The following is a 24,410-nucleotide window of genomic DNA, read 5'->3' as shown; positions in this document are numbered from 1 at the left end:
CTTTTGTGTTCAACAGAAGAAAGAAATCTCAAAGACTGAAAGAAATCGGGAGATTGAATGATTCAATCCCTCATGCATGAAAAAGTGATTTGTTGCCACCTACTGGTGTATCGATGAAACAGAGTTATTGAATAATACAAACTGTGAAAAGTCCCATTGCTGCTGGAATCAAATGGGAAGACTGGAACTGACCGTTGTACAATAGATAATTATGATTTACATAATTACGACAAACATAATTATGACAAAGCTGCTTGTTTTAAACCTTTGATTCCAGATGTTATGTTCTCCATTCCAAAACAATACATGTTCTCAATTCATTTTTTGGTGAACTAACCCTTTATTTTTATGACAATAGTACTAATAACACTGCAAATCACTGTTGTTGTGGCTACTAGCACAGCAATGGAAGGAATATTCAACAGCACAAAAAGGAGTAAACTTTTACTGGCAGCCTGTTATTTTTTTATTGCAGTAACACATTTTGCATCTGGTCGTACATCTCCAATAGTCATAACAGATCAAAGAGCTCTGGACATTGAACACTGGTCACATAAACTATATGAATGACTGGGCAGGCAAAATAAATACATAAAACAATATATTCATGAATAGTAATTTCAAAAACAATATCTACACACACTATACTTACACAGATCAATACAGCCACACAAACTAGTTCACTCTGTGGCCTTATTCATTAATACACTCACTCACTCACTCACTCACTCACACCAACAGACACTCATGTAGTGACCACAACAGATAATCAATCCACTGTAGAACTGAACTCAAGGTTGATCTAAAAAAAAAGTGCTGACTTCTCGAACACTAGTACGCACATACAGTACATACATTCGAGAAGTTTACATACACGCACTAAATATTACCAGCTCTGACACAGTAACTTCAAAACGAAACAAATGAAACAAAAAGAATTGTCATATTTTGAACCTATGTACAATATCAAATAACACTGTGATCTATATGTAGTCTTCTTGTGTTACCACAACACAATCACAAAGGAAGGGTTCTGCGTATGCACACTACGAACAGCACGGCTCATCTTCACTATATACACACACACAAACAGCTTTCTTATGTCCTACTTAAAGATTCACATGTTGCATGATATAGATTCACTAGATATGTTCTGCAACCAGCAGCATATATACATTTTTTTATCAGATTTCTTACATATTCATGGCTTTGGGTAAATTGAAACGGATATTTAATAAACAAACAGCGCACAGAAATATTACACAAAGCACAAGACTATATTTGATATTGGTTTGGTATGAGGGGACGGCTGGGTGATCGCCGTCCAGTTATCAGTATTGGGAGGGTGTCGTTTGGGTGGAGTTTGCTAGTAGTTGCCAAGGGAACATGCAGAGGGCATCAAGTGCCTCCATTTATAAGAAACAGCAAGCGTCCTGCTCTCGTCTTCTGTTACTCGTAGAAACCACGATCTCTGCAGAGAGAAGGATGGAGCGTGAGGAGGCGCTGAGTGTTTACTCTGTGGGAGTGTGTACTGTACGCCGGTTGGTTTGGGGTTTCACCTCAGACCCCTGTTTGGGCACAGTCCAAATTTACAGACAAGCTCTGGCACACAGACTCTGTGACTTTGATGGCTGCCATCTGAAAGTCAATCATTACCAATATTGACTGGTTTTCTAATAAATAAAGTCAACATGAATTCAGAATTAACCCTGCTTTCTTTCTTAATGCACATTCCTATTATTTAATAAGTGATAATTTTATAATATGTGTTGCCTATATGTGATGCTTTTTTCTCTTCTTTTTATGTGTGACATTGTAAAGCACATTGCTCAACTTGTGTATGATTGGTGCACACTGTTCTAAATGAAAAACTTTTACGTTATCCATAACATGCCTAAGCTCTCATTACTTTTTCCATTTCTATTCTTAAAAGTCGGCATGTAATGAAAATTCACACTATCTTTTTTTTTTTTTTTTATTATTCATGTTAGGCCTATTGATCTTGATCTTTGGGTGAAACAACAGACTTCTCTCTGGTGATGTATGCCAGACTTCTCCAATCATTTCTTCTGCTCAAACACCACCCCTTTCTTACCAATCATTTCTTCTGCTCAAACACCACCCCTTTCTTACAAACAACTTCAAGCTTGCATTCATTTTCGAGTGGAATTATGCCCACATCTCAAAATGCAATCAACAGGATAGAACCAAGTCCTGTCTCATGCCATACAATCCATTACACATCATAATACAGAAGAAAAGATTTGTCACTACTTCTGTTTCTTCTCCACTTTAACTATCTCGCTCTATTCTGTTATATAATGCCCACTTCCCACTATTCAGTGATAATTTTTAGTAATTTCTGGTTTGTTTCAGTAAAGTATTATATAGTGTGTGTATGTATATATATATATACATATATATATATACACTCACCTAAAGGATTATTAGGAACACCATACTAATACTGTGTTTGACCCCCTTTCGCCTTCAGAACTGCCTTAATTCTACGTGGCATTGATTCAACAAGGTGCTGAAAGCATTCTTTAGAAATGTTGGCCCATATTGATAGGATAGCATCTTGCAGTTGATGGAGATTTGTGGGATGCACATCCAGGGCACGAACCTCCCGTTCCACCACATCCCAAAGATGCTCTATTGGGTTGAGATCTGGTGACTGTGGGGGCCATTTTAGTACAGTGAACTCATTGTCATGTTCAAGAAACCAATTTGAAATGATTCGAGCTTTGTGACATGGTGCATTATCCTGCTGGAAGTAGCCATCAGAGGATGGGTACATGGTGGTCATAAAGGGATGGACATGGTCAGAAACAATGCTCAGGTAGGCTGTGGCATTTAAACGATGCCCAATTGGCACTAAGGGGCCTAAAGTGTGCCAAGAAAACATCCCCCACACCATTACACCACCACCACCAGCCTGCACAGTGGTAACAAGGCATGATGGATCCATGTTCTCATTCTGTTTACGCCAAATTCTGACTCTACCATCTGAATGTCTCAACAGAAATCGAGACTCATCAGACCAGGCAACATTTTTCCAGTCTTCAACTGTCCAATTTTGGTGAGCTCGTGCAAATTGTAGCCTCTTTTTCCTATTTGTAGTGGAGATGAGTGGTACCCGGTGGGGTCTTCTGCTGTTGTAGCCCATCCGCCTCAAGGTTGTGCGTGTTGTGGCTTCACAAATGCTTTGCTGCATACCTCGGTTGTAACGAGTGGTTATTTCAGTCAAAGTTGCTCTTCTATCAGCTTGAATCAGTCGGCCCATTCTCCTCTGACCTCTAGCATCAACAAGGCACTTTCGCCCACAGGACTGCCGCATACTGGATGTTTTTCCCTTTTCACACCATTCTTTGTAAACCCTAGAAATGGTTGTGCGTGAAAATCCCAGTAACTGAGCAGATTGTGAAATACTCAGACCGGCCCGTCTGGCACCAACAAACATGCCACGCTCAAAATTGCTTAAATCACCTTTCTTTCCCATTCTGACATTCAGTTTGGAGTTCAGGAGATTGTCTTGACCAGGACCACACCCCTAAATGCATTGAAGCAACTGCCATGTGATTGGTTGATTAGATAATTGCATTAATGAGAAATTGAACAGGTGTTCCTAATAATCCTTTAGGTGAGTGTATATATATATATATATATATATATATATATATATATATATATATATATATATATATATATATATATGTTATATAGTAAAGTAAAGTAGCTTAAATGTTTTAGGCCTTTGATTAAAATATCCTAGTCAATATCAATATCCTGTGATATTCATTAATTTTCAGCTATCTTACTCTGACCGTTACTCTGCAATTTTTAGTTAATGAAACTAACATTTTAACTGATTAAAGCAAATATTTTATTTAAACATGCATCAACATATGAAAACTGGCCTTAAAGGGTTAGTTCACCCAAAAATGAAAATTCTGTCAGTAATTACTCACCCTCATGTTGTTCCAACCCCGTAAGACTTTCGTTCATCTTCGGAACACAAATTAAGATATTTTTTGATTAAATCTGAGAGCTGGATCACTCCTCCATAGGCTTCTCTGTAATTGAAACTTGCCGGCCCACACAGAAGAAAATGAATAGTTGAATAAAGTCATTTATTTTGGGGTTTTTTGCACACAAAAAGTATTCTCGTCGCCTGATAAACTTATGGTTGAGCCACTGTAGTCACTTGGACTATTTTAAACATTGTCTTTTCTAACTTTATGGGCCGGCAAGTTTCAATTACAGAGTAGCCTATGGAGGAGTGAGACAGCTCTCAGATTTAATCAAAAATATCTTAATTTGTGTTCCGAAGATGAGAAAGTCTTACGGGGTTGGAACAACATGAGGGTGAGTAATTACTGACAGAATTTTCATTTTTGGGTGAACTAACCCTGTAATAAAAACTCAAACCACAGAAATAATTATATAATGTGCACATTATTTTAGCACGTGTGGTAAATACTTTTTTTCTTCTTCCCTTTTCTTTTCTTGAATATCCTGTTTCAACTAAAAATGTGTCCGATTCTAGAAGTAAAATGATTTTTCAGCATTTCATGTTGACTTTCAGAATGAATCACTTGCTCATGTAATCTGCGATGATTCACATCGGATAGGTCTGACCTCTACAGGCGCTGGACAGGAAGAAACACTAGCTTACACACAGAACAAAGTGCATGTATAATCCTATAACCGCCTACTTAATTGTAAGGTATAAGCACAGAATGAATCTATTATACACTACCATTCAAAAGTTTGGGGTCAGTTCGATTTTTCAATGTTTTTAAAAGAAGTCTCTTATGCTCACCAAAGCTGCAATTATTTGATCAAAAAATGCAGTAAAACATTAATAACGTAAAATAACTTTCTCATTCTCATTTTAAAATGTAATTTATTCCTGTGATGCAAAGCTGAATGTTCAGCATTACTACTCCAGTCTTGGAGTCCATCAAGCAGTTGTGCTGCTTAAAATTTTAGTGATTTGTTGTGATTTTATGTGATGTTAAATAAAGAATACCAAAAGAACAGCATTTATTTAAAATATAAATCTTTTGTAACATTATACATGTCTTTACTGTCACTTCTGATCAATATAATGCGTCCTTGCTAAATAAAAGTATTAATTTCTTTTAAAAAATAAAATCTTACTGACCCCAAATTTTTAAACTGTAACGTTTTAATGTTTAAAGCAGTTTTTTAATTTTTTTAAAAAAAGCATATGAACACAGACATCAGGTTCTAGCTTGTATGGAGTTGCTACAGGAAACTGGTTTTCAGGTTTCTTAAGGGTAAACACAAGGGTAAAGATATTTCAAAGCAACTACTCTGATGGCTCTAAATACAACACACTTAGATACCACAACACCCTTACCATCATTTTTCATGGGGAGAATTAAATTCGGATGTGATTGTTTTCATCCAGCCTGTCAATTAACAAAATCAAATTTGTGAAGAAAAAGAAACAAAAAAAACAGTGTAACTCTCCATCAGGTTTGTGATCCAGTGAGTCTGTGGCAATACTGCTTTTAGAAGACATTGTTGGGACAAATATGAAACGTATTATTGTAGTGGTGAGTACTCACGCTCCCTCATCTTTCAGCAGAGACAGGAACTTGCTGACTCTGTACGCCTGATCCATCTGAGAAGAGAGTAAACACAACGTGCTATAAATAAACTTTCATTTTCGCTTTGGTTCTCTGCATGTGTCAGTCACGAGATGAAGTGAGCTCATGAGATTGCTAGACAGTAATTTAGATGTAGAGTGTGATCCTTCTGTGCATGAAACAGCTATAAAAAGCATAGAAAATGAATTGAATTATTTAGACGGTTGGAAGCTGCTTGAGCTCATTAAATTTCTAGTCCACACCTCCGGCAACATGAAGAGACAAATCAACAAGGCAAAGTTGCAAGGTTGATAGCTTCTAGTAGAAATAAATTCTAAAGATTTAAAGGGTTTGGGTGACTCTTAATGCTTCACAATAGTATTTACAGACTTAGTCTCGCGTCGGTCTCAGTCCACTGATGCTTACCTGCAGAGACATCTCAATAAGCATGAGAAGCTTTTTAATGCCAATCCAAACTCTTTTTCCTTTCACATGCTGGGCAATGGTGGTTCTCTCAGCATCTGTGAAGCTGCCCAGGAGCTTGTAAACAACAGAAAAAAAAGTAAGTATGATGATAACATTTTATGCAAGTAAATGCAGTAGGAAAATTGTGCCATCATTTTTGCAGTGTGGTTAAATAGCACCCTCTACTGGTTAATACTGAAACAGCATTAAACTAGAATAGTGAAATAACAGCCTTGTCTCTTGCTTTTATGTATCTCAATAGTATTTATTTAATTCATTATTTCTTCTATTATATATACTATTATTTTTGCTGTAATTTTTATTTATTTATATATAGCACTTTTCCTCCGCATCCGCTCTGTCTCACCTCTAAGGCTTCAACCAGATGGTCCCCACTGGAGATATTTTGCACATGGATGGTGGTGCTGAACGCATCCAGCATCTCCATCTCCTGCAGCACATCTTTACGGCTGGTGGTACCGATGATCAGCAGCTTACGGCCCTTCAGATGAAAAGAAGAACACCAGACGTGTTATTATGCCCATAATCTAACAAGTGCGCAGTACATGGATAAATGCATTCAGAGACAGAAAAAAGAGTGATACACATTTACAAATGCACATAAATGACCCCTATATGAAAACATCAGAATTTACGTGAGGCGGAGTCTTCTTCAGCAAAACCAACAGGGCCTGAAGAACCAGGTTGGAGAATCGAGGTCCAATCGGCACGTAATCTGTTTCACCACACATGAATGATAGTATACCGTTAATAGTGTACAATAATGTAATAACATTAAAAGTCATTCCAACAAGCAACGATACATTTTTAAAACCAGGAGTCTTCAGCACTTCACCACATATTCACAAGTTCATAATCATACTTGTGTATCATGTTGGAAGGGGGAAAAAAAACATTTGCTTGTTAACTTTAGTTGAAGTTTAATTAAAATTGTATTTATGTTTAACACATATGTAACCCTGGACCACAAAAACAGTCACATGGGTCAATTTTTTGAAATTGAGATTTATACATCATATGAAAGCTGAATAAATAAACTTTCCATTGATATATGGTTTGTTAGGTTAAGACAAAAATTGGCCCGAGATAAAACTATTTGAAAATCTGGAATCTGAGGGTGCAAAAAAAAAGCCTTTAAAGTTGTCCATTTATGTTCTCAATTGTGCTGCATTCACTCACAAAAATAAATGTTTTATATATTTACGGTAAGAAATTCACAAAATATCTTCATGGAACATGATCTTTACTTAATATCCTAATGATTTTTGGCATAAAAGAAAAATCGATAATTTTGACCCATACTATGCATTCTTGGCTATTGCCACAAATATACCCGAGCGACTTATGACTGGTTTTGTGATCCAGGGTCACATATGTTGTTTTTATTTCTTCACAAAAATTAGATCAAAATGAAACAACAACTGGCAGTTTCCCCTGCTGAAGAGCCCTAGTTTAAGCAAACAGAATCAACAAAGTTAAATAAAAAAGTCTAACCTAGCAGACGCTCAATGTCATCAACCACAACACAGCTGAGCTGAGACTTGTAAGCATCGTCAAAGACCTTAGAAGAAAATTTAAAAAATAATTAACAATTTGAGCATTTTTGTGGGCAATGAAACAATTTTGCCTTTGAGAAGTCATGTGAATACATTACATATAGTTAATATATTACATTACAGTTTATAACCACACGTTACCACTAACCTTCTTGATTGCCTGGCATTTGGCGATCTCTGAGAAACCAATCATCTTGTCTGGAGAGCAGATCTTAATGAATGGGAACTCCGAGTCCTCTGAGATTTTGGCTGCCAGGGCTGTCTTTCCACTATGAGGAGGTCCTGAGGCCAAAAACAGGATGTGTTAGGACTCAACAGAGTGCAGAAGTTCCAGAAGTATTTTTTTTCATTAACTTTTCCCATAGGGATTTTAAAATAGTGTAGTAAGTCATTTGAAGCTAAAAAGGTTTTACAATTTGACAAAAAGACAAAGGTAAAGGACTGTGTACTTAACGATTTTATTGAGGTAAAGAACTACAATCCCATGAAGCACTGCAAACAGCAGAATCCAGAGAAATATAAGAATGTACATATTATATGTATAAAAACAATTTGAAGTTATTTTAAGAAAATATGCATATATATAAAAAAAAGTCAGTATTCTGAGCGCGTAGGGAGATCGACTAAAGAGCAATTTTGGAGCATGTTGCTATTTTCGACTCACTGAGTGGTGTAATTTTCTGTACAGCATCATGGGTAATGTAGTTTTTCACCAGGAATTCCACTGTTTAACACTATTACTTAAAAAATAAGCTGAAATAATGCAGGCTGACGGCTTCAGCAGAAGCAAATACCATGGATTAACAACCTCATAGCTCACAGTAGGTCTGTCTTTGAAGGTTTATGTTATCGTTCAAAATTTATTTCCTTAAGGAACAGGATTGACCTCGAGCCGGGAATTAAACTCATTTTTGTAATGTTAGCATAAAAGTTGTGAGAACAACCTCACCCTCAAGAAGCATCGACACTAGTGGAGTGCGGTCACTGTTTTTAGTCTGCTGCACCAGCAGCTCTCCGTCCTCCAGCACACGGGTCACCGGATCACCCCACTTGATGATGCCGTTCATGATGTAACAGGAATAGTCTTCCTGGTTAGTGCCAAAAGCCTAACAAGGGACAAAATGACATGGTTTCGCTTGACAAATTCAGCTACAACATATGATTCTCTGAACTCTGAAATCATTCTGCTCTTGAAAACATACAATTGTTCAACACGGCAGATACTTACAGGTTTGATGTCGTTATTCAAGGAAGTCATGAAATCTGTTCGAGTGACCTGCAGCTTTTCTGCTCGCTCCATGTCCACCTCTACAGTAGATGTGGCCTGGAATAGAGTTCAACATGAGTTTAGATCTTTCAGTTATGAAAACATATCCCTGATAAGGCATGCACAGATCATTCTACAGTACAGTACTCGGCACCTTAATGTGACGGTTCATGGCAGTGGACTGGGCAGCTCTGACCAGGCCCTCCAGCTCAGCTCCACTGTAGTTCTTGGTCTCAGCAGCTAGTTCTTTAGTATCCACATCAGAAGCCAGGAGGTTAAACTCTCGCATCTTAGATGTGTGAATGTTCAGGATCTGAACACGGCCCTTCTCATCTGGCAAACCTGGGTGATGAGACAGACAAATAGGTGAGAATAAACAGAGATGTAATGGAGAGAGTGTTAAGTATATCTTTTTGAACAAAGGGCAAGTCTTTGAGGTCCTACCAATTTCCATCTTTACTTCAAATCGGCCAGGTCTCATCAAAGCTTCATCTATGAGGTCTGGCCTGTTAGTCATGCCTTCCAGAAAAAGATAAAAGCACAAGTTAGAAGAAAACAAACAAACAGATAATTAGGATATAAGAGATTAAAAGTTACTTTTATTATGCTTAACATAAAAACTTGACAGTAATCTAAAAATAATAATATAACAATTATTATTATTACTATAAAATTAAAAGTCACATTTGCCATAAAACATATTATTATTATTATTATTATAAAATATTAAAAACTTTTTAAATAATTATTTTTTTAAATAATTATTATATATATTATGAATAATTTAATAATTATTATAAAACTATAGAAATTATTTTTGGACTGTAAATATCAATATTTTATTTAGGTTTATGTAAAAACTTCACATTAGTTTTGCCATAAAACTTTAACTTTAATAATAATAATTTTATTATTATTATTATAAAATTAAATACATTGTTTTTGGCCAGTAATCGATCATTTCTTTCAAAACTCACACTGGTTTTGCCATAAACTTTAACTTTAATAATAATAACAATAACAACAATTATTATTATTACTATTATAGTTTATTATTATTATTATTAATATTAATATTATTTAAAATAGTATTATAGTTAATTATAATTTTTGGAACGTAATCAATCATTTCTTTTATATCAGATTTGCAATAAACTTTATTGTTATTATTATTAATATTTTAAAAGTAAAAGTAACTTTTAAAATAATTTAAAAATAGTTTAATAATTTAACAATTATTATAAAACTAAATAAATTGTTTTTGGACAGTAATCAATACATTCTTTCAAAACTCACATCAGTTTTGCCATAAACTTGAACTTTAATAATATTAATTTTATTATTATTATTATTAGTAGTAGTAGTATTAGTATTATTATTAGTAGTAGTAGTAGTATTATTATTTGTCATAATCCCAGCCTGTGTTCCCCTGGTCTTGTGTGGACTTTTGTTATGTCCTGCTCTGCACCATGTTTTGTAGTCATTTGAAGTTTTTCTTGTTGATTAGTTCTTTGATTGTTCCCAAGTGTGTCATACTGCATTTCTGAGCACTCCTGTGGTTTTGTGTCCTTTGGTTTTGACCCTGTTTGCCTGTTTTCGGATTTACACTATTTGCCTGTCTCTTGTGGATTTTACCTGCTTGCCTGTGTTCCTGTGCCCTGTTATGGTTTGGGCTGCTTATCCTGTGTTTATGACTTTTTGCCTGTTTTTGACTACGATTGTGGATTACACTTTTAAATAAACTATTGCGTTTGGATCCTAAAATTTCATGTCTTATAGCAGTTTATGACATTATTATTATTATTATTATTATTATTATTATTATTATAATTATTAAACATTTTCACAATGATAGATTTAAAATTCCATAGAGCTCCAACTAAATATTGCAAACAGAACAGCTGCTGATCTTTACCGATGACAAGGATGTTGTTGAGCTGCTCCACTCCATCGATCTTTGACAGGAGCTGGTTGACCACAGTGTCGTGCACACCTGTGCTTCCGGCACTTGTACCACGCTGCTTACAGATTGCATCCAGTTCATCAAAGATGAGGATGTGTAGACCACTGTTAGCACCCAACTGCACACAAAAAACAGACATATAATAAAGACAGAGAAGATAGGGTTACACTTCTATTTTAAGGTGTCCTTGTTACAGTGTAATTATACATTAAGTACTGAGTAGGCTAATATTGATTAAAAATATGTACTTACTATAGAGATAGGGTTATAATTAGTGTTTGGCCAACCTGAAAATCCAGTCAATTTTCTTAAGTCACCGGCTATTGGCAGGTGTGGCAAAAAGTTAATTCTAGGCCCTGGTTACATGTAATTATGCATAATTTACTGTTATTACTACAGTAAGTACATGTAACATGTGTAACAAAGACACTATAGTACAATAATGTATTGTGTGGTGAGGACAGGGTAATTAAAGCTAAGTCTATGCGTTTGAGTGCAGTTTGTCATCTCACCCTTTTCTGTTCCTCCTCAGCATCTGCGAACAGTTTCCTAATGTTGGCCTCAGATTCACCCACGTACTTGTTGAGGATTTCTGGACCGTTGACTATCTTTGGCTCTCTGGCATTCAGCATCTTACCGATCTGCCTAGCCATCAGTGTTTTACCGCAGCCAGGAGGACCAAAGAGCAGGATGCCTTTCACATGCTTACAACCTGCAGAGGAAACAACTCATTTACAACAGACACTCCCCGAAACACATTATCCACAATCAATGCATCTGAGTAAGGCGTTTATTATAACTGATTACAAACATCAAAATAAATGGACTGTTCTGGTGAATGGATACTTTTTACAAGATAACACCAAAATGGAAAGTAAAAACAGCACATACCCATCTGCTCCACGATGTCTGGAGGAAAGACTCGTGAGGCGAAGGCCCTGCGGAAGATATCTGAGAACTCCCTGTCTAGACCACCAATGCCCATTTTCTCAAAGTTCCATTCAGGGTTTATGATCGTCTGACGGGATTCTTTGGTCTTGGCCTTGCCTGGTGAGCAGGAAGACAAAGAGTAAGATTTAGCGCTGAGTTACAAGGCTGTTCATATGATAAGAAACTCATTTTCAAGTGTGATAAAACTCACCGACTAGAGTAAGAGATGAACTCTCTGATTTTTCAAAGATCACTTGACTGTTTCCAATCAACAGACCAATCTCAATCTGTATAGTTAGATGTCAAAACAAAGAATAATTGAATAATTAACTACTGGAATGTTATTTTTATATGACATTAAAGTGACAATACCTTTTGCTTTTTGCCAGATGCTTGTTCCCCTTTCAGTATGCTGGAGTCCATCGCCTCAATATCCTTGATAACTAGGCCAAAGAGTTTATCACAGAAACTGAAGACCAGCTATGACAGGGAAAACACAAGACAAAAAAATTAGCAAGTATAATTAAACATCATTCTCTTTTTTCAGTTTTTGTGATGCGACTCTGACCTGCTGCCCCACAGAGAAACCCTGACTGTTGAAATGCTGGATAAACTCGGCAGCCATTTTGTCTGAGTCGTAAGGATTGGTGTCGGTGCTCTTCTTCTGCAGGAAGTCAATCTCAATGGTCATGGCACCAATGCACTGTTTGGATTTGTCAAAGTTGTAGTTGGCCACTGAAATGAGGAAAAAAAGTTTTTGATTACTTGATCATCGAAACATTGTTTATTTGTTGCAATTCAAATGTTCCTCTGAAGCAACATACATACCTTCGATATCTTGTCCAATGGACAGGCCTGCCCATTTCCTCTTTAAGAATAAGTGAGAAGAGAATGAATAAAATAAAATTGCAAAAGGTCCATAAAAATACAAGCAAACTATCTGATTATCAATACTTAAATGATGACAGAATGTTCTTTTTTGGCTGAACTATCCCTTTAAATTTGTTTGATAGTTGTTCTTTGGGGTAAAATGTTGTATTTGGAGTGTTTGTTGCTGTGTTTGTATCACAAGTAAAAGATATTGACGGTTATCCTGCACCTGTGGCAAACTGAAAGCGATGGTTCCAGGAACAACAGAGTGGTGACTCTTCACTGTGAACACAAACTTGTGGGCGGGTGTTGTCCTCACAGTCACATGCCTGGAGAGAGATGCAGAAAAGATTCAACTTCTACAGCAACGTAAAAAAAAACAAAAAAAAAAACATGATGTTTAACATAAACTACGGTGACTTTATATCTGGGAACATTATTTTAACCTGTAAAAAGGCAGTTTTCCAGTCAAGTACACAGCACGATTACAACCGCACCAATCCTTAGACACCATAATCCGAGATTAGTTTGGGATTATATGTGTGACTGACAATGGCTCTTTTTTTAGTAGGGTTATGTCACATGTCAATTTATTCAATTCTATATATTGTAACCGTAACGTCTGAAGAACGAAAGACAAGGGAGGCTCCGTTTCTGAACTTTTAATCGGAACGCAAGAAAAACTGCAAACAAATGCACCAGCCTATCTCACTCGCGAGTTTCTCTCTATACCGGCCTTTTTTCAAACTCACCACATTAACCCTATAACTGCCGGTGCAAAATAAAACAGCAATTTCACAACAATTATAAAGAGTCTGTTCGCTACAATATATACACAGTATATATGCAACAAAAAATACAGTATATGTCATTTTACATCACACATTAACATCAATATGCCAACTCAAACCCACACAAATCACCCATCATGCTGTGATATATTCTTGGACATGTCATGAGGCATCAGCAAGAGACACTGCGGCAGACTCTGTCAGCCTCAGTTAATGTCAGGACTTATTCAGCATTCCAAGGACACACACAGTTGAAGCCAAGAGAAAACCATCAGCTCTACTTCTGGAGCATTCATTATATGTTTGAACTTTCTCTACAGTGTTAATATGATAAATCCTCAAAAGGATATTGAGTACTTCATGTTGCATAAGATTGAAAAGTTTCCACAATAAATATTTATGGGTCTGTGGCAGAAATGTTTTTATTAATGGGCATTATTTGCTCCTGGAGGTTTTTTTAGGAGCATTTTCACCCTTATAAGGCATGTTTAGTATGTTTCTACTAAACCCATAAGAATATAATACTATTATTATCACATGTTATCTCATATATCACACATATTAATGTCACTTTTCTTAGCTATTACAAACCTATACTATATTAAATATAACATTTATAATAATAATTCATTTGATTAGCTTCCGTGTGCAACCGTGACAAATCTGTGAAGGTCTGTAGTGTGGGTGAATACTCACTGTCCAGACTGCAGGTCTTTCTCACTAACTACAGCACAGTTCGTCAGTGACAGCTCATCTGTCGGGCATCGAGCGGCTTGCATCGTCTGCACAGAGACAGATAATAATAAAGAGAAAGAGAGAGAGAGAGAGAGAGAGAGAGAGAGAGAGAGAGAGAGAGAGAGAGTAAGACAACGGGAGGCAGAAGTTTGCCTGACATGAGAAAGACGTCTGGCTATTGATGTTAAAGCTTAAAGGTGATGTGTGTAATTTCTGGTTAAAATACATTCTTCTATTCACTTAGCCTAATATGCAGAGACTTGGGGGGAAACCTGTTTGAGAACGGTCATTTTTACAATTCCACTTGGTGGCGCTAGTGCCACAGAAATTACACACTTCAGCTTTAATTTATGCATCTTGCTATATTAGCTCACTGGGTGTTCTTTCTCATGAAAAATTTAAGCCACACCATATGATGGAGTTCCCATGATTCTCTGCTGAATTTTAAAAATAGTAGGCCTAAATCCCATGGTGTAAAATAGCAAGATGGAAAGCTGTTTCTACTGTGCAAACTGATTGTTCGTTTAATGCTCTTTCAAGACCTCATCTAAACATTCCTTCCAGCATCACATGCATCATGTTTTATTGCAACAGAGATCCTACAAACCTCAAACCAATAACATTTTATAGTGTAAACAGTGTTAGATAACAGCAGATGAGGCGATAAACAAAAAGGCCAGGGAACAGTCTCAAAAAATATAATCATAAATTCATCTGACTAAGAGCACCAGTCATCTAATGTGTTAAGCATGGGTAGATGAGAAACATTAAGACAAATAATTTTGTTTAAGCAAAGACTGACAGTGAAGGTTCATGGGTGTTCTAGCTTTATTTGTTCCTTCTTTGGTTGTAGCAACCAACCAAAGAACAGTAAATAAAACAGACTACAACAGAAAACAAAACAAGGAGAGCTAATTGAAAATAAGGGCTGCATGCTGTTCCCATCTGCGTACATGAAAAGAACAGAGTGCTACAGAAAGAAAGATAATGACTGACTGAACAAGAATAGAAAACTTCAGTGAAAAAAATTAAAGATTTATAGAACAAAAACTAGATTTACAAAAACTAGTGTGTTAACGTTAGTTAAAAGCACAGTATGTAAGTTCCGCCGCTAGAGGTCGCTTATTCAAAACAATAACAAAGGCGTAGCTTGATGATGCAGTGAATGAGCGTGAAATCATGGGAGTTATCGCATTCATCTCCACAGCCGATGGAAAGCAATACGACGAGAGGGACTCAGGCAGAAATTATGTTCATGGATGAGCTACTGTATTAAAGTTTTATTAGCGTTAGTGTGGTACGAAACCGGGCGCATGCGACATTTTATGTTGCTGTTTTTATTATGCGTATATGCCGCAATCAGACGCTGCCACTCCATTCGTTTTTGTTGCTTGTGTTTATTTTACGATTAAAGTTACGCTTAATGTCCGCACCCCTTTTCCATGAACTTGAACTTTGTTAAACTTATGTTAGATCACTAAAATCTGCATTATTTTATTTCAGTCTAATAAAACAGCCGCAAGTGCTGAATTACTACTCATACACAGGGCTGCCAAATCACACGCATTCAGAAATTAACACTGTTCTCACACTCGCGCCACACATCCATTTGCTCACACAGTGAAATAAAACATCGCGGAGCAAAGAGGATACTGACAACGTGTCGACAGACAAGACAGGACAGGTTACTTTTGATATGAAACAAAGTCTCAGCTTTCAAATTCTGTCAATTTTATTACAAAATTCTAACAAATGTGGCGTGACAAATCGCTGCAAGCTTCATGCGGCACGTGAACCGATCTTTGTTTCTCTTTATTACTAGTTTAGGCACCAAATAAAAATGAATGAACATCAGAAGGTATGTTGAAAGATACAGTACAGCTTACTGAAATGCATAATTTCTTATGTAATCGTTCAATGACTTTCAACCTTGGAAATACGTGAATAAAACAGCTTATTGTGAACATGTCACGTAAAGCCATTCAAAGACCATCATGTTAGCTAGAAAAATTAACTCTAGAGAGGAGCATTTTGCTAAATATATGCACTATATTACATATTTATGATATTTTTACTCTTATATTATTAAAAAATATTATAACATTATTATAAAAACTGCACTATATCAATTGTGTAATAATGAGTTATTAATTTTAACCTTTAACAATAAAAAAATTCAAATGCATTATATATAAAAGCATCTTTGGTGTTTCCATGGTTTCTACGGAAGTCAGAAATCAAGGGTAACGCGGATATGACGTCATTGACACGTGACGCAATGACACGGGCATTCATTAATCACCCCCACCACCCCATCCATAATTATCACACCAAGCTAAACAGAAAAGTTACTTACGCAGCGCTGTTTTACTTGGTCAAAACAATCATACTAAAATATGTTTTAGTGTGTTGAATGTTGTTATAACGTTACTCTGTGAGTTCGCTTGGTGGCTGGTATGAGACACTTCTTGCACATTGCAGTAAGCTAGATCGATATTAGAATATCATATTAATAAAAGCTGGATGACTTGTGTTGCTAAATGGTATGCAATACATTAAAAAATATATTGTATGGTGGAGAAAATGCTGTATTACTGTTACAAATAAAGCTGTTTTTGATCATGCTATGTTAGCCAGTTGACAGAATAGTGTTGTCTCTGAGGCATGGTACAAACATGTCACCCGTGGTAAATCAAGAAATCAAGAGATTCAAACAATAAGACTAACCATCTTGAGCTATATAACAATGATTCGTTTTCTGTCGATAAAGGTTAAAATGCATTGTATATAAAAGCATCTTTGGTGTTTCCATGGTTTCTATGGAAGTCAGAAATCAAGGGTAACGCGGATATGACATCATTGACACATGACGCAATGGCACGCGCTGTTACACTGGTTAAAATAGCTGATTTCTCTTGGATTTAAACATTGTTGGAAACATTTGGGATAAGCACATAAGTAAACAAAACATATAACATTGTTCTAGTGGTTTTTGGATAGGCTATTTGAATCCCAAAATATTACATATTGTGCCTTTAACATTGCATTGTGAACTAACAATGAACAATCTTTAGCCAAAAAATATTTAATTAACGATTAATAATGATTTAATTAACAAAATGGAACAAAAGACTGTTAGAAAGTGCAGACAAAGAAAATGACTCATGAATGTTTCACAGTCCTTGGCACATTTTCAGAGAAATTTCAGAGATTTAGTATTGAAATCCTAAAGATTTTGTATCGATTATCCTGAAGGTTCTGGCGATAGTTATTAAGTTATTCTTTTGCAATGGTTACAATTGAACAACACGGCAATGCTTTTCTGTATGTAATGAGGAACACTTGCCTACAGAATAGCACAAGATGGAGAAAAAAACTCTGATATGTCTAATGTGCATTCTCAGAAATAAAAAATTGCAAAAAATCTTACCTTTAAGGGCCTTGTCACTGTGCAGTAGTAACATACATGACATATAGCCTACTCTAAGGTACTATGACATTTTTAGGGGAAGATAAGTAACAAAGTTGTGTACTGCCCAAGTGAGAAGTTGTTGTACCCCTTAAGGTAGAACTTTTGCACAGATGCTTCTGACGTAACATGGATGACTTTTTTTTGACATAGTGGTAAAGAAGGCATCACAATTTTTGAGTGCTGAAGAAACTGAGTTCATGTTGACAATGTTGCGCGACATGAATATAATTCAGTATACTGATGCTCAAAAACATCATAAAATGAAGACACAAATCCAATACGCCCATAGAAATTATTTGCATTTGATGTAAGTAGATTAAAACAGTGGCGAGTAACACACCTGCTTCATGTGAGTTCATAATTTATGCTGTACACTGGGCTATGTGTGAATAATATGTCAGTTATATGTAAATAATGGCGGTAAAAATAAGCACAATTCTTAGTAAATAATCAGAATATTGAAAATTGCATGTAAACGGGAGTAAAGGGGTTTGCTTGTGTCATGTAAATATCTTACTGTGAAATAATCACATTATTTGTGCACATGTAAATGTAGTCAGTGATACTAAAGTCAGCATGAAACAGAAGTTGCGATAATCTTTTTTACCTGTTGTGACATATAGCAAAGTGTAAAAAATGTAGGACAGGACTCCTATGACAGGAAATTGTTTGGATAGTTGCTGTTTGCTAATTTCGGCAATATCATATGATTGACAGGTTGCTCACTCCGGTGAATACATCATCAGAGTCGAGAACAGATGACGTAGTAAGGAGGGGAGATTAATGTTTTTGATTAAAGATTAAAAAATTAAATGCACAGATAAATAATTTATAACAAACACTGCAATATTCCATAAAAATAAGAATTGTGTTTTTTTTTCCTGCTGTATCATGGCTGTATAGTAGTATTCCAGTCGTGAGGCCGAAGGGCAGAACTAAAGGACACTAAATGGCTTTTTGAGGATTTGTATCTGATTCAAAGTCTGGGTGTTGTTAACTCAACAGGCTGACATAATTTGGTTAACGAAGAGCAGTTCGGCAATTAGACCTACTTTAGTTGCAAGTCAGAAAAGAAATAATCCATGGCTCCCTGCCAGCATGCACTTTAAACCCACCACAGGCCCTCACAACATTCAGTCATTATAGTTGGCCCTTTAGTGTTCAACCTCAAATGAACCTTTATTTGTCCTGAGAGTGAGAACACAGGCAGATGATCTTGAGTTGTTATCGGTTTATGCCGATAGCATTGTGACGCAGTTTAGGCATTGTACCGCTGTAGCGATCCCTCCAGCCGTTGCTACCAAGAAGGGACATAGCAACAGGGGTTACAGCCTGTCAGCTCTCAGGACACTAAGGGTGAGCAGAAAGCTAGTATAAGTGAAGCGAACAGCTCAATATGGCAAGCGAGACAAGGCAGAGGCAGAGAGCATTCGGAAAGCATACATACCTTGAAAAATATTAAAACCTTGGGGGCCAATGAATGCACACAAGCAAGAGGGAGAGCAAAAGGACATAAGACAAACAGTTGAGACAGCCAGCACCACACTGAGCCGAAGACTGCATGTGGTCGAGAAACAATAGAGTGTGCAGCATGAGGCAGCATGCAGAGCAGAATCAGGATCAACTGCGTGTGTGGTTGAAGGAGCAGCAAAGGCAAATCACAGGCAAACCAAACCCTGACATGGTAGGGAAATGTATATATGTACATTTTCCAGTCATTTTAAAGGTGAAGAGTTTAAGTAAGGAATAACTGACGACGGGCAGTTGAATCCTTAGAAAAATAATGCATAATTTTTCAATAATTCAAAGGTCCCGAGTCAATTATTGCACTTATACTGTGGTTACCACACCTCAAAATATTGTTCAGATCATGTATTTCCGGACATTTGTCTTTAGAACGCTCTTTGTGTAGGAATAATTTCTTCTCATCCCAAGCCTCCATTGTTAATTCTAAAATGCCATTTTAGAGCTAGTAATGGAGAAATGAGTCACTGATAGCAGACTAATACAGTTATTAATGCAGTTATTAGAGAGAGAGAGAGAGAGAGAGAGAGAGAGAGAGAGAGAGAGAGAGAGAGAGAGAGAGAGAGAGAGAGAGAGAGAGAGAGAAGATTAAGCGTGTGTGAATTACCTGAGTCTGTGAGTCTCTCAACAGTTTTCGGCAACAGCGGCTCTAATAATAGCGAAACTACGTTTATTTTCTCCAAGAACAATGCCATTATTACCCCATTATTCATGTAGCTTTTAAGTTGTTCAGCTATTGTACTGACAAAATCGTCAGAGCAGCGCTGACAACAGAACGTTCATCAAACAATCAGATTCAAGCATTCAACAGCCCTGTAGTATAATAGGGTTTAATGCACATGCTGAAGAATATCATATGTGAACACACTTAAATAAGCCATCATGATAGTTGAGAGACTAAGGAAAAATTTTAGTGAGAACAGAAATCTTATATATACAGTATATATAGGAATGTATGAATGCATGATGAATGCAAAATATTGAAGCACAAATTTTTTCAGCATTGATAAGTTTCTTGAGTAGCAAATCATCATATTAGAATATTTCTGAAGGATCATGTGACACTGAAGACTGGAGTAATGATGCTGAAAATTCAGATACATTTTTTTTCTTTTAAACAAAGAATACTGTGTAATACAGAGTTTCCAAAAATATTAAGAAGCACAACAGTTTTAAACTGATAATAATGAGAAATATTTAAGCAGCAAATAAGCATATTAGAATGATTTCTGGTGGATCATGTGACACTGAAGACTAATGATAAAGAGTAATCAGTGTTCCCACACCTTGGTTAACTTCAAATTCAAGGACCTTTCAAGGACTTTCCAGGTCCAATACCTTCAAATTCAAGGACTTATTAGTGGGGACACATTTCAAGTGAGAGCAAGGTTACATCGTGTTACCTTGTTAATACATTGTTACAGTTCTGCGCGTGTGAATGTCATGGCAACTTACAACACAAAGTACTTCACGCAGGAAACACTTAACGTAACGCATAAATGCGCATAACTAGCGTAAATCAAGCAAGCTAGTATGCATAGGCCACACAAAGTGTTGGCGAAATAACACATTAGCGGACTGGAGGGAACATGGAATTTTTATTTAGAAAACTTCTTGCACAAAATAAATTCAAGCACATTCAAGGACCTGTATCTATGTATGTTTATTTTCTAAAACTTTCCAGGGCCTTGGCATTTTTTTCCAGATTCACAAACTTTCAAGGATTTCAAGGACCCGTGGGAACCCTGAGTAATGATACTGAAAATTCAGCTTTTACATCACAGGAATAAATTACATTTTAAAATATATTCAAATAAAAACAGTTACTTTAAATTGTAAAAATGTTTCACAATATTACTGATTTCACTGTATTTTTGATCTAATAAATGCAGCCTTGGTGAGCATTCTTTCAAAAACATATATATATTTAAATGAATATGTGACCCTGGATCATAAACCAGTCATAAGTCGCACGGGTATATTTGTGGCAATAGCCAACAATACATAGTATGGGTCAAAATTATCGATTTTTCTTTTGTGCCAAAAATCATTAGGATATTAAGTAAAGATCATGTTCCATGAAGATATTTTGTAGATTTCCTACCGTAAATATATAAAACATTTATTTTTGTGAGTGAATGCTGCACAATCGCGAACATAAATGGACAACTTTAAAGGAGATTTCTCAATGTTTAGATTTTTTTTATAGTTGTAACTCGGCCAAATATTGTCCTATCCTAACAAACCATACATCAATTGAAAGCTTATTTATTCAGCTTTAATATGATATATAAATGTAAATTTCATAAAATTGCTCCATGTGACTGGTTTTGTGGTCCAGGGTCACATATGTAGTGCATTTGATACCGGAACAGAAGAGGAAACATGTCATGCCTGTTATTTGGTTTTGGTCATGTTTTCTTGTCTTTCATTTTGAATTTCTCTTAGTCATGTTTCCCGTTCATGTCATGAGTTTTCCTTGCTCCTCATGTGACTGGCTGTTCTAGTCATGTGGTTCTCTGTTCTGTTTTGTCATTGGTTCATTATTCATTGCTATCAGGTGTGTCTTGTTAAGTCATTAGTCTTTGTGTATGTAATATAGCACTCATGTTCCTATTGTCTGGTGTCTAGCTTTGTTCATGTCTATGTCATGGTTCAAGTCAAGTCTTTGTTTATTTTGCATTTGTTTTGAAAAAGTTTTGTTAAGCAAATCTGTACATGGGTTCAGTTCAACTTGCCTCCAGTGGATTCATTACAAAAAGAAACTATTTTATATCCCCAAAATCTCACCAAGATTTGAAACAAAGACACTGCAGTGTAATTCTTTGCTAAATAAACTAAATAAAATGCTGCGTGCCATTTCATTTGTCAGTGAGTGTACTGGGTAAGAATTTAATTCAAGCAGCCCTACTCTCCATGTTTAATGAGGTTGGGCCTCTTGAGAGATATTCAATGAGAAATGAGGAGAAACCTGATCAATACAGTTGAGAAAAAAACTCCTGACTGCACAGAGGACGTCACAGGACTGAATCCAACAGCCCCATAACCAGCTAATGGCTTTATCCACCCTGAGGGTATGATTAAGCATTATTAGTTCACGTGCCCAATTCATAAGTGGCACAGATCACAAAGTTAAGATCGACAGACACACAACGATAAAAATAATTGTCATGCATGGCCTTTAACTAGAGCTACGACTGATGCGGATTTCTCTATAATGTAAATTATTCATTTGATTTTAATAAACTTTAGATCTTGGCAGTTATTTCAAAGCTCGGGCCACTTTCTGTTGCACACAGAAGCCTATACTCTAATATAAAAAGATTTAGGCTATCTTATAGTCTTTTTTGATTCAGAGATGATGTATGTGGTACAAGCATAAGCAAGAAGCTTCAACAGATGTTGAGCAGAAACCACTGTATCTCACATAACAGCATTGTGACAGACACAACCAGACTGTATATCATTCACATACTCTCCAAGAAGGCAGTGAAAGTATTAGGTAATTTAACACTGATCTGAACTCTGTGGGTGACGGATGCCCACACAGCGTTTGTCTGCATTGGTCTGGCTTGATCATTGCAGCTTACAAGAAAAATCTCATCATAATCAAAAGTCATGTGAATGAATAAGTCATTCTGCTGACATTGATAACTCAGCTAAAACAATCTGAATAACAGATTATGTTCCAGTGTTCGTTCTATTCATTCTCATCTTGATTTACTCAACCTTGAGTAGAATCACACCAGGGAACATGATGGGCCTCTTAATAAACAACTGACTCTGTCTGACTCATCTTTGTTCAGATTTTCTTACAGCTGATAGTGGGTGGGTGACAGGCATTCACAAATTTCTGAACATCTGATTCACCTGCTTATTCACTGGCAGGTTTTATCACTCTAACCTCTCTCCATATGTAGCTATATATTTTGATAGGAGATTGCATGCATATCATAATCTTAAAATGCTTGCAATATAGTGGAAGGATTTGAATTATGGTTAAAATGAATCAATCAAGCCACAATTGGTCACAATGACAAGCAAAGCACCCGTTGCCACCTATAGCGCCCAATCCTGCAGCAAGGAGAGAGAGAGTGTTGTAGCTTTGCGCACAACACATATTCGTATTGAGGGAGCAATGCGTTTCTGTGGACATTTTGAAGCGAATGCATCATTTTGGACGGGATATGCTTGCTCAAGGTTATACATCTCGAGCTCTTAAAGCAGAAACACTGTGGTGTGATGAGCTTATGTGAGCATTACGCGAGCCATGTCAAGGTTAAATCCGCTGAACGAGCACATTCGTGTCATTTCACTCTTCATGACACCGTTCTGCAGCAGAAAATACGCAACATTCTACTGTAAACATACATCTGTATCAACGATATGAAATAATTAATAATGAAACAGCCGCCTGCTGTTCATCTAGTACCTTATCGATGGACTACCGCTTCGGTTCTATTTTAAGCTTTTGCCTGTTTACCGATGGGCTCAGGCTAGAACAACCAATCACCTCTATTTTACGACGCATGCAAATGCTAGAAAATGAAGTCTCGTGCCACCGCCGAGATTCGAGTACTCATGCAAGTTTATTATTGTTGTGCGTAGCTTCCCGTATATTCTTGTGCGTAGCCACTGTTAGCATGCTATGAATAACAAAGTAAACCAAACACCAGCAATATCGCTGCAATCGTGGTCAGAAACGACCGTTTCGCCACCTGCTACTGTATTGCAGGTTACATTGAGGAAAGATGACAGTAGCTGGCATCAAACTGGATTTGATTTTTTATTTATTTTTTAAAGGGACGCAAACGCTGTTCTCGAGAGCGATTGTGGTGAAATACTGTGTTAAATTTCAACTCAGTGCTAATTACTAATAAAATAGCGCTTATTCGTTGAATAATTGAAATGGAAGCATATCTTACCCGGGTCGCCATGTTTGCGTTGGTGATGCTGCTCGGGAGTGTTTCACACAGCAGTACTAGAGCAGCACTTCAGTAGCGGACAGCGACACAGGGGGGAGCTGCGCATGCGCAAGGATTTCTAGCCATATGAAGTCTGACTCTCATTTCTGTGAATCGAATCTTATGAACAGTTCATTTTAAAAACTGTCGGCTCAACAGTTCTTTATGCCATCGCGTAGTCGGTGACATCCAGGCGTGGCAAATTGCGTTCTTTAAAATGTTCCAGTAAAG

General features: G+C 36.6%; 1 protein-coding gene across 2 annotated transcripts; it reads right to left on the bottom strand.

The window, feature by feature from the left end:
* Positions 1-990: 990 nt before the first annotated feature.
* Positions 991-24,233, bottom strand: nsfa (N-ethylmaleimide-sensitive factor a; the record flags this gene model as incomplete). 2 transcript variants are annotated; one of them, XM_079885688.1, is made up of 21 exons in its annotated part: positions 24,141-24,233; positions 14,181-14,266; positions 12,923-13,022; positions 12,652-12,691; positions 12,392-12,558; positions 12,196-12,303; positions 12,035-12,110; positions 11,785-11,940; positions 11,406-11,605; positions 10,846-11,011; positions 9,375-9,449; positions 9,085-9,272; positions 8,892-8,987; positions 8,613-8,769; positions 7,812-7,945; positions 7,602-7,668; positions 6,743-6,822; positions 6,454-6,588; positions 6,048-6,161; positions 5,601-5,656; positions 991-1,471 (listed from the first exon to the last, which is right to left on the bottom strand). In XM_079885688.1, exons 1-21 carry the CDS (start codon positions 24,150-24,152, stop codon positions 1,450-1,452), a joined length of 2,235 nt encoding a protein of 744 aa, XP_079741814.1. In that variant the 5' UTR covers positions 24,153-24,233. The 2 variants fall into 2 exon arrangements, with proteins under 2 accessions (XP_079741814.1, XP_079741815.1); XM_079885689.1 differs by lacking the exon at positions 991-1,471 and having other exon boundaries at positions 5,597-5,656.
* Between the last annotated feature and the right edge of the window lie 177 nt (positions 24,234-24,410).

Source organism: Squalius cephalus, assembly GCF_949319135.1.
Source record: "Squalius cephalus genome assembly, chromosome: 1".
Classification (NCBI taxonomy): domain Eukaryota; kingdom Metazoa; phylum Chordata; class Actinopteri; order Cypriniformes; family Leuciscidae; genus Squalius; species Squalius cephalus.
Note: the sequence above shows the minus strand (reverse complement) of the source record. Positions and strands in the feature narration are given on the sequence as shown.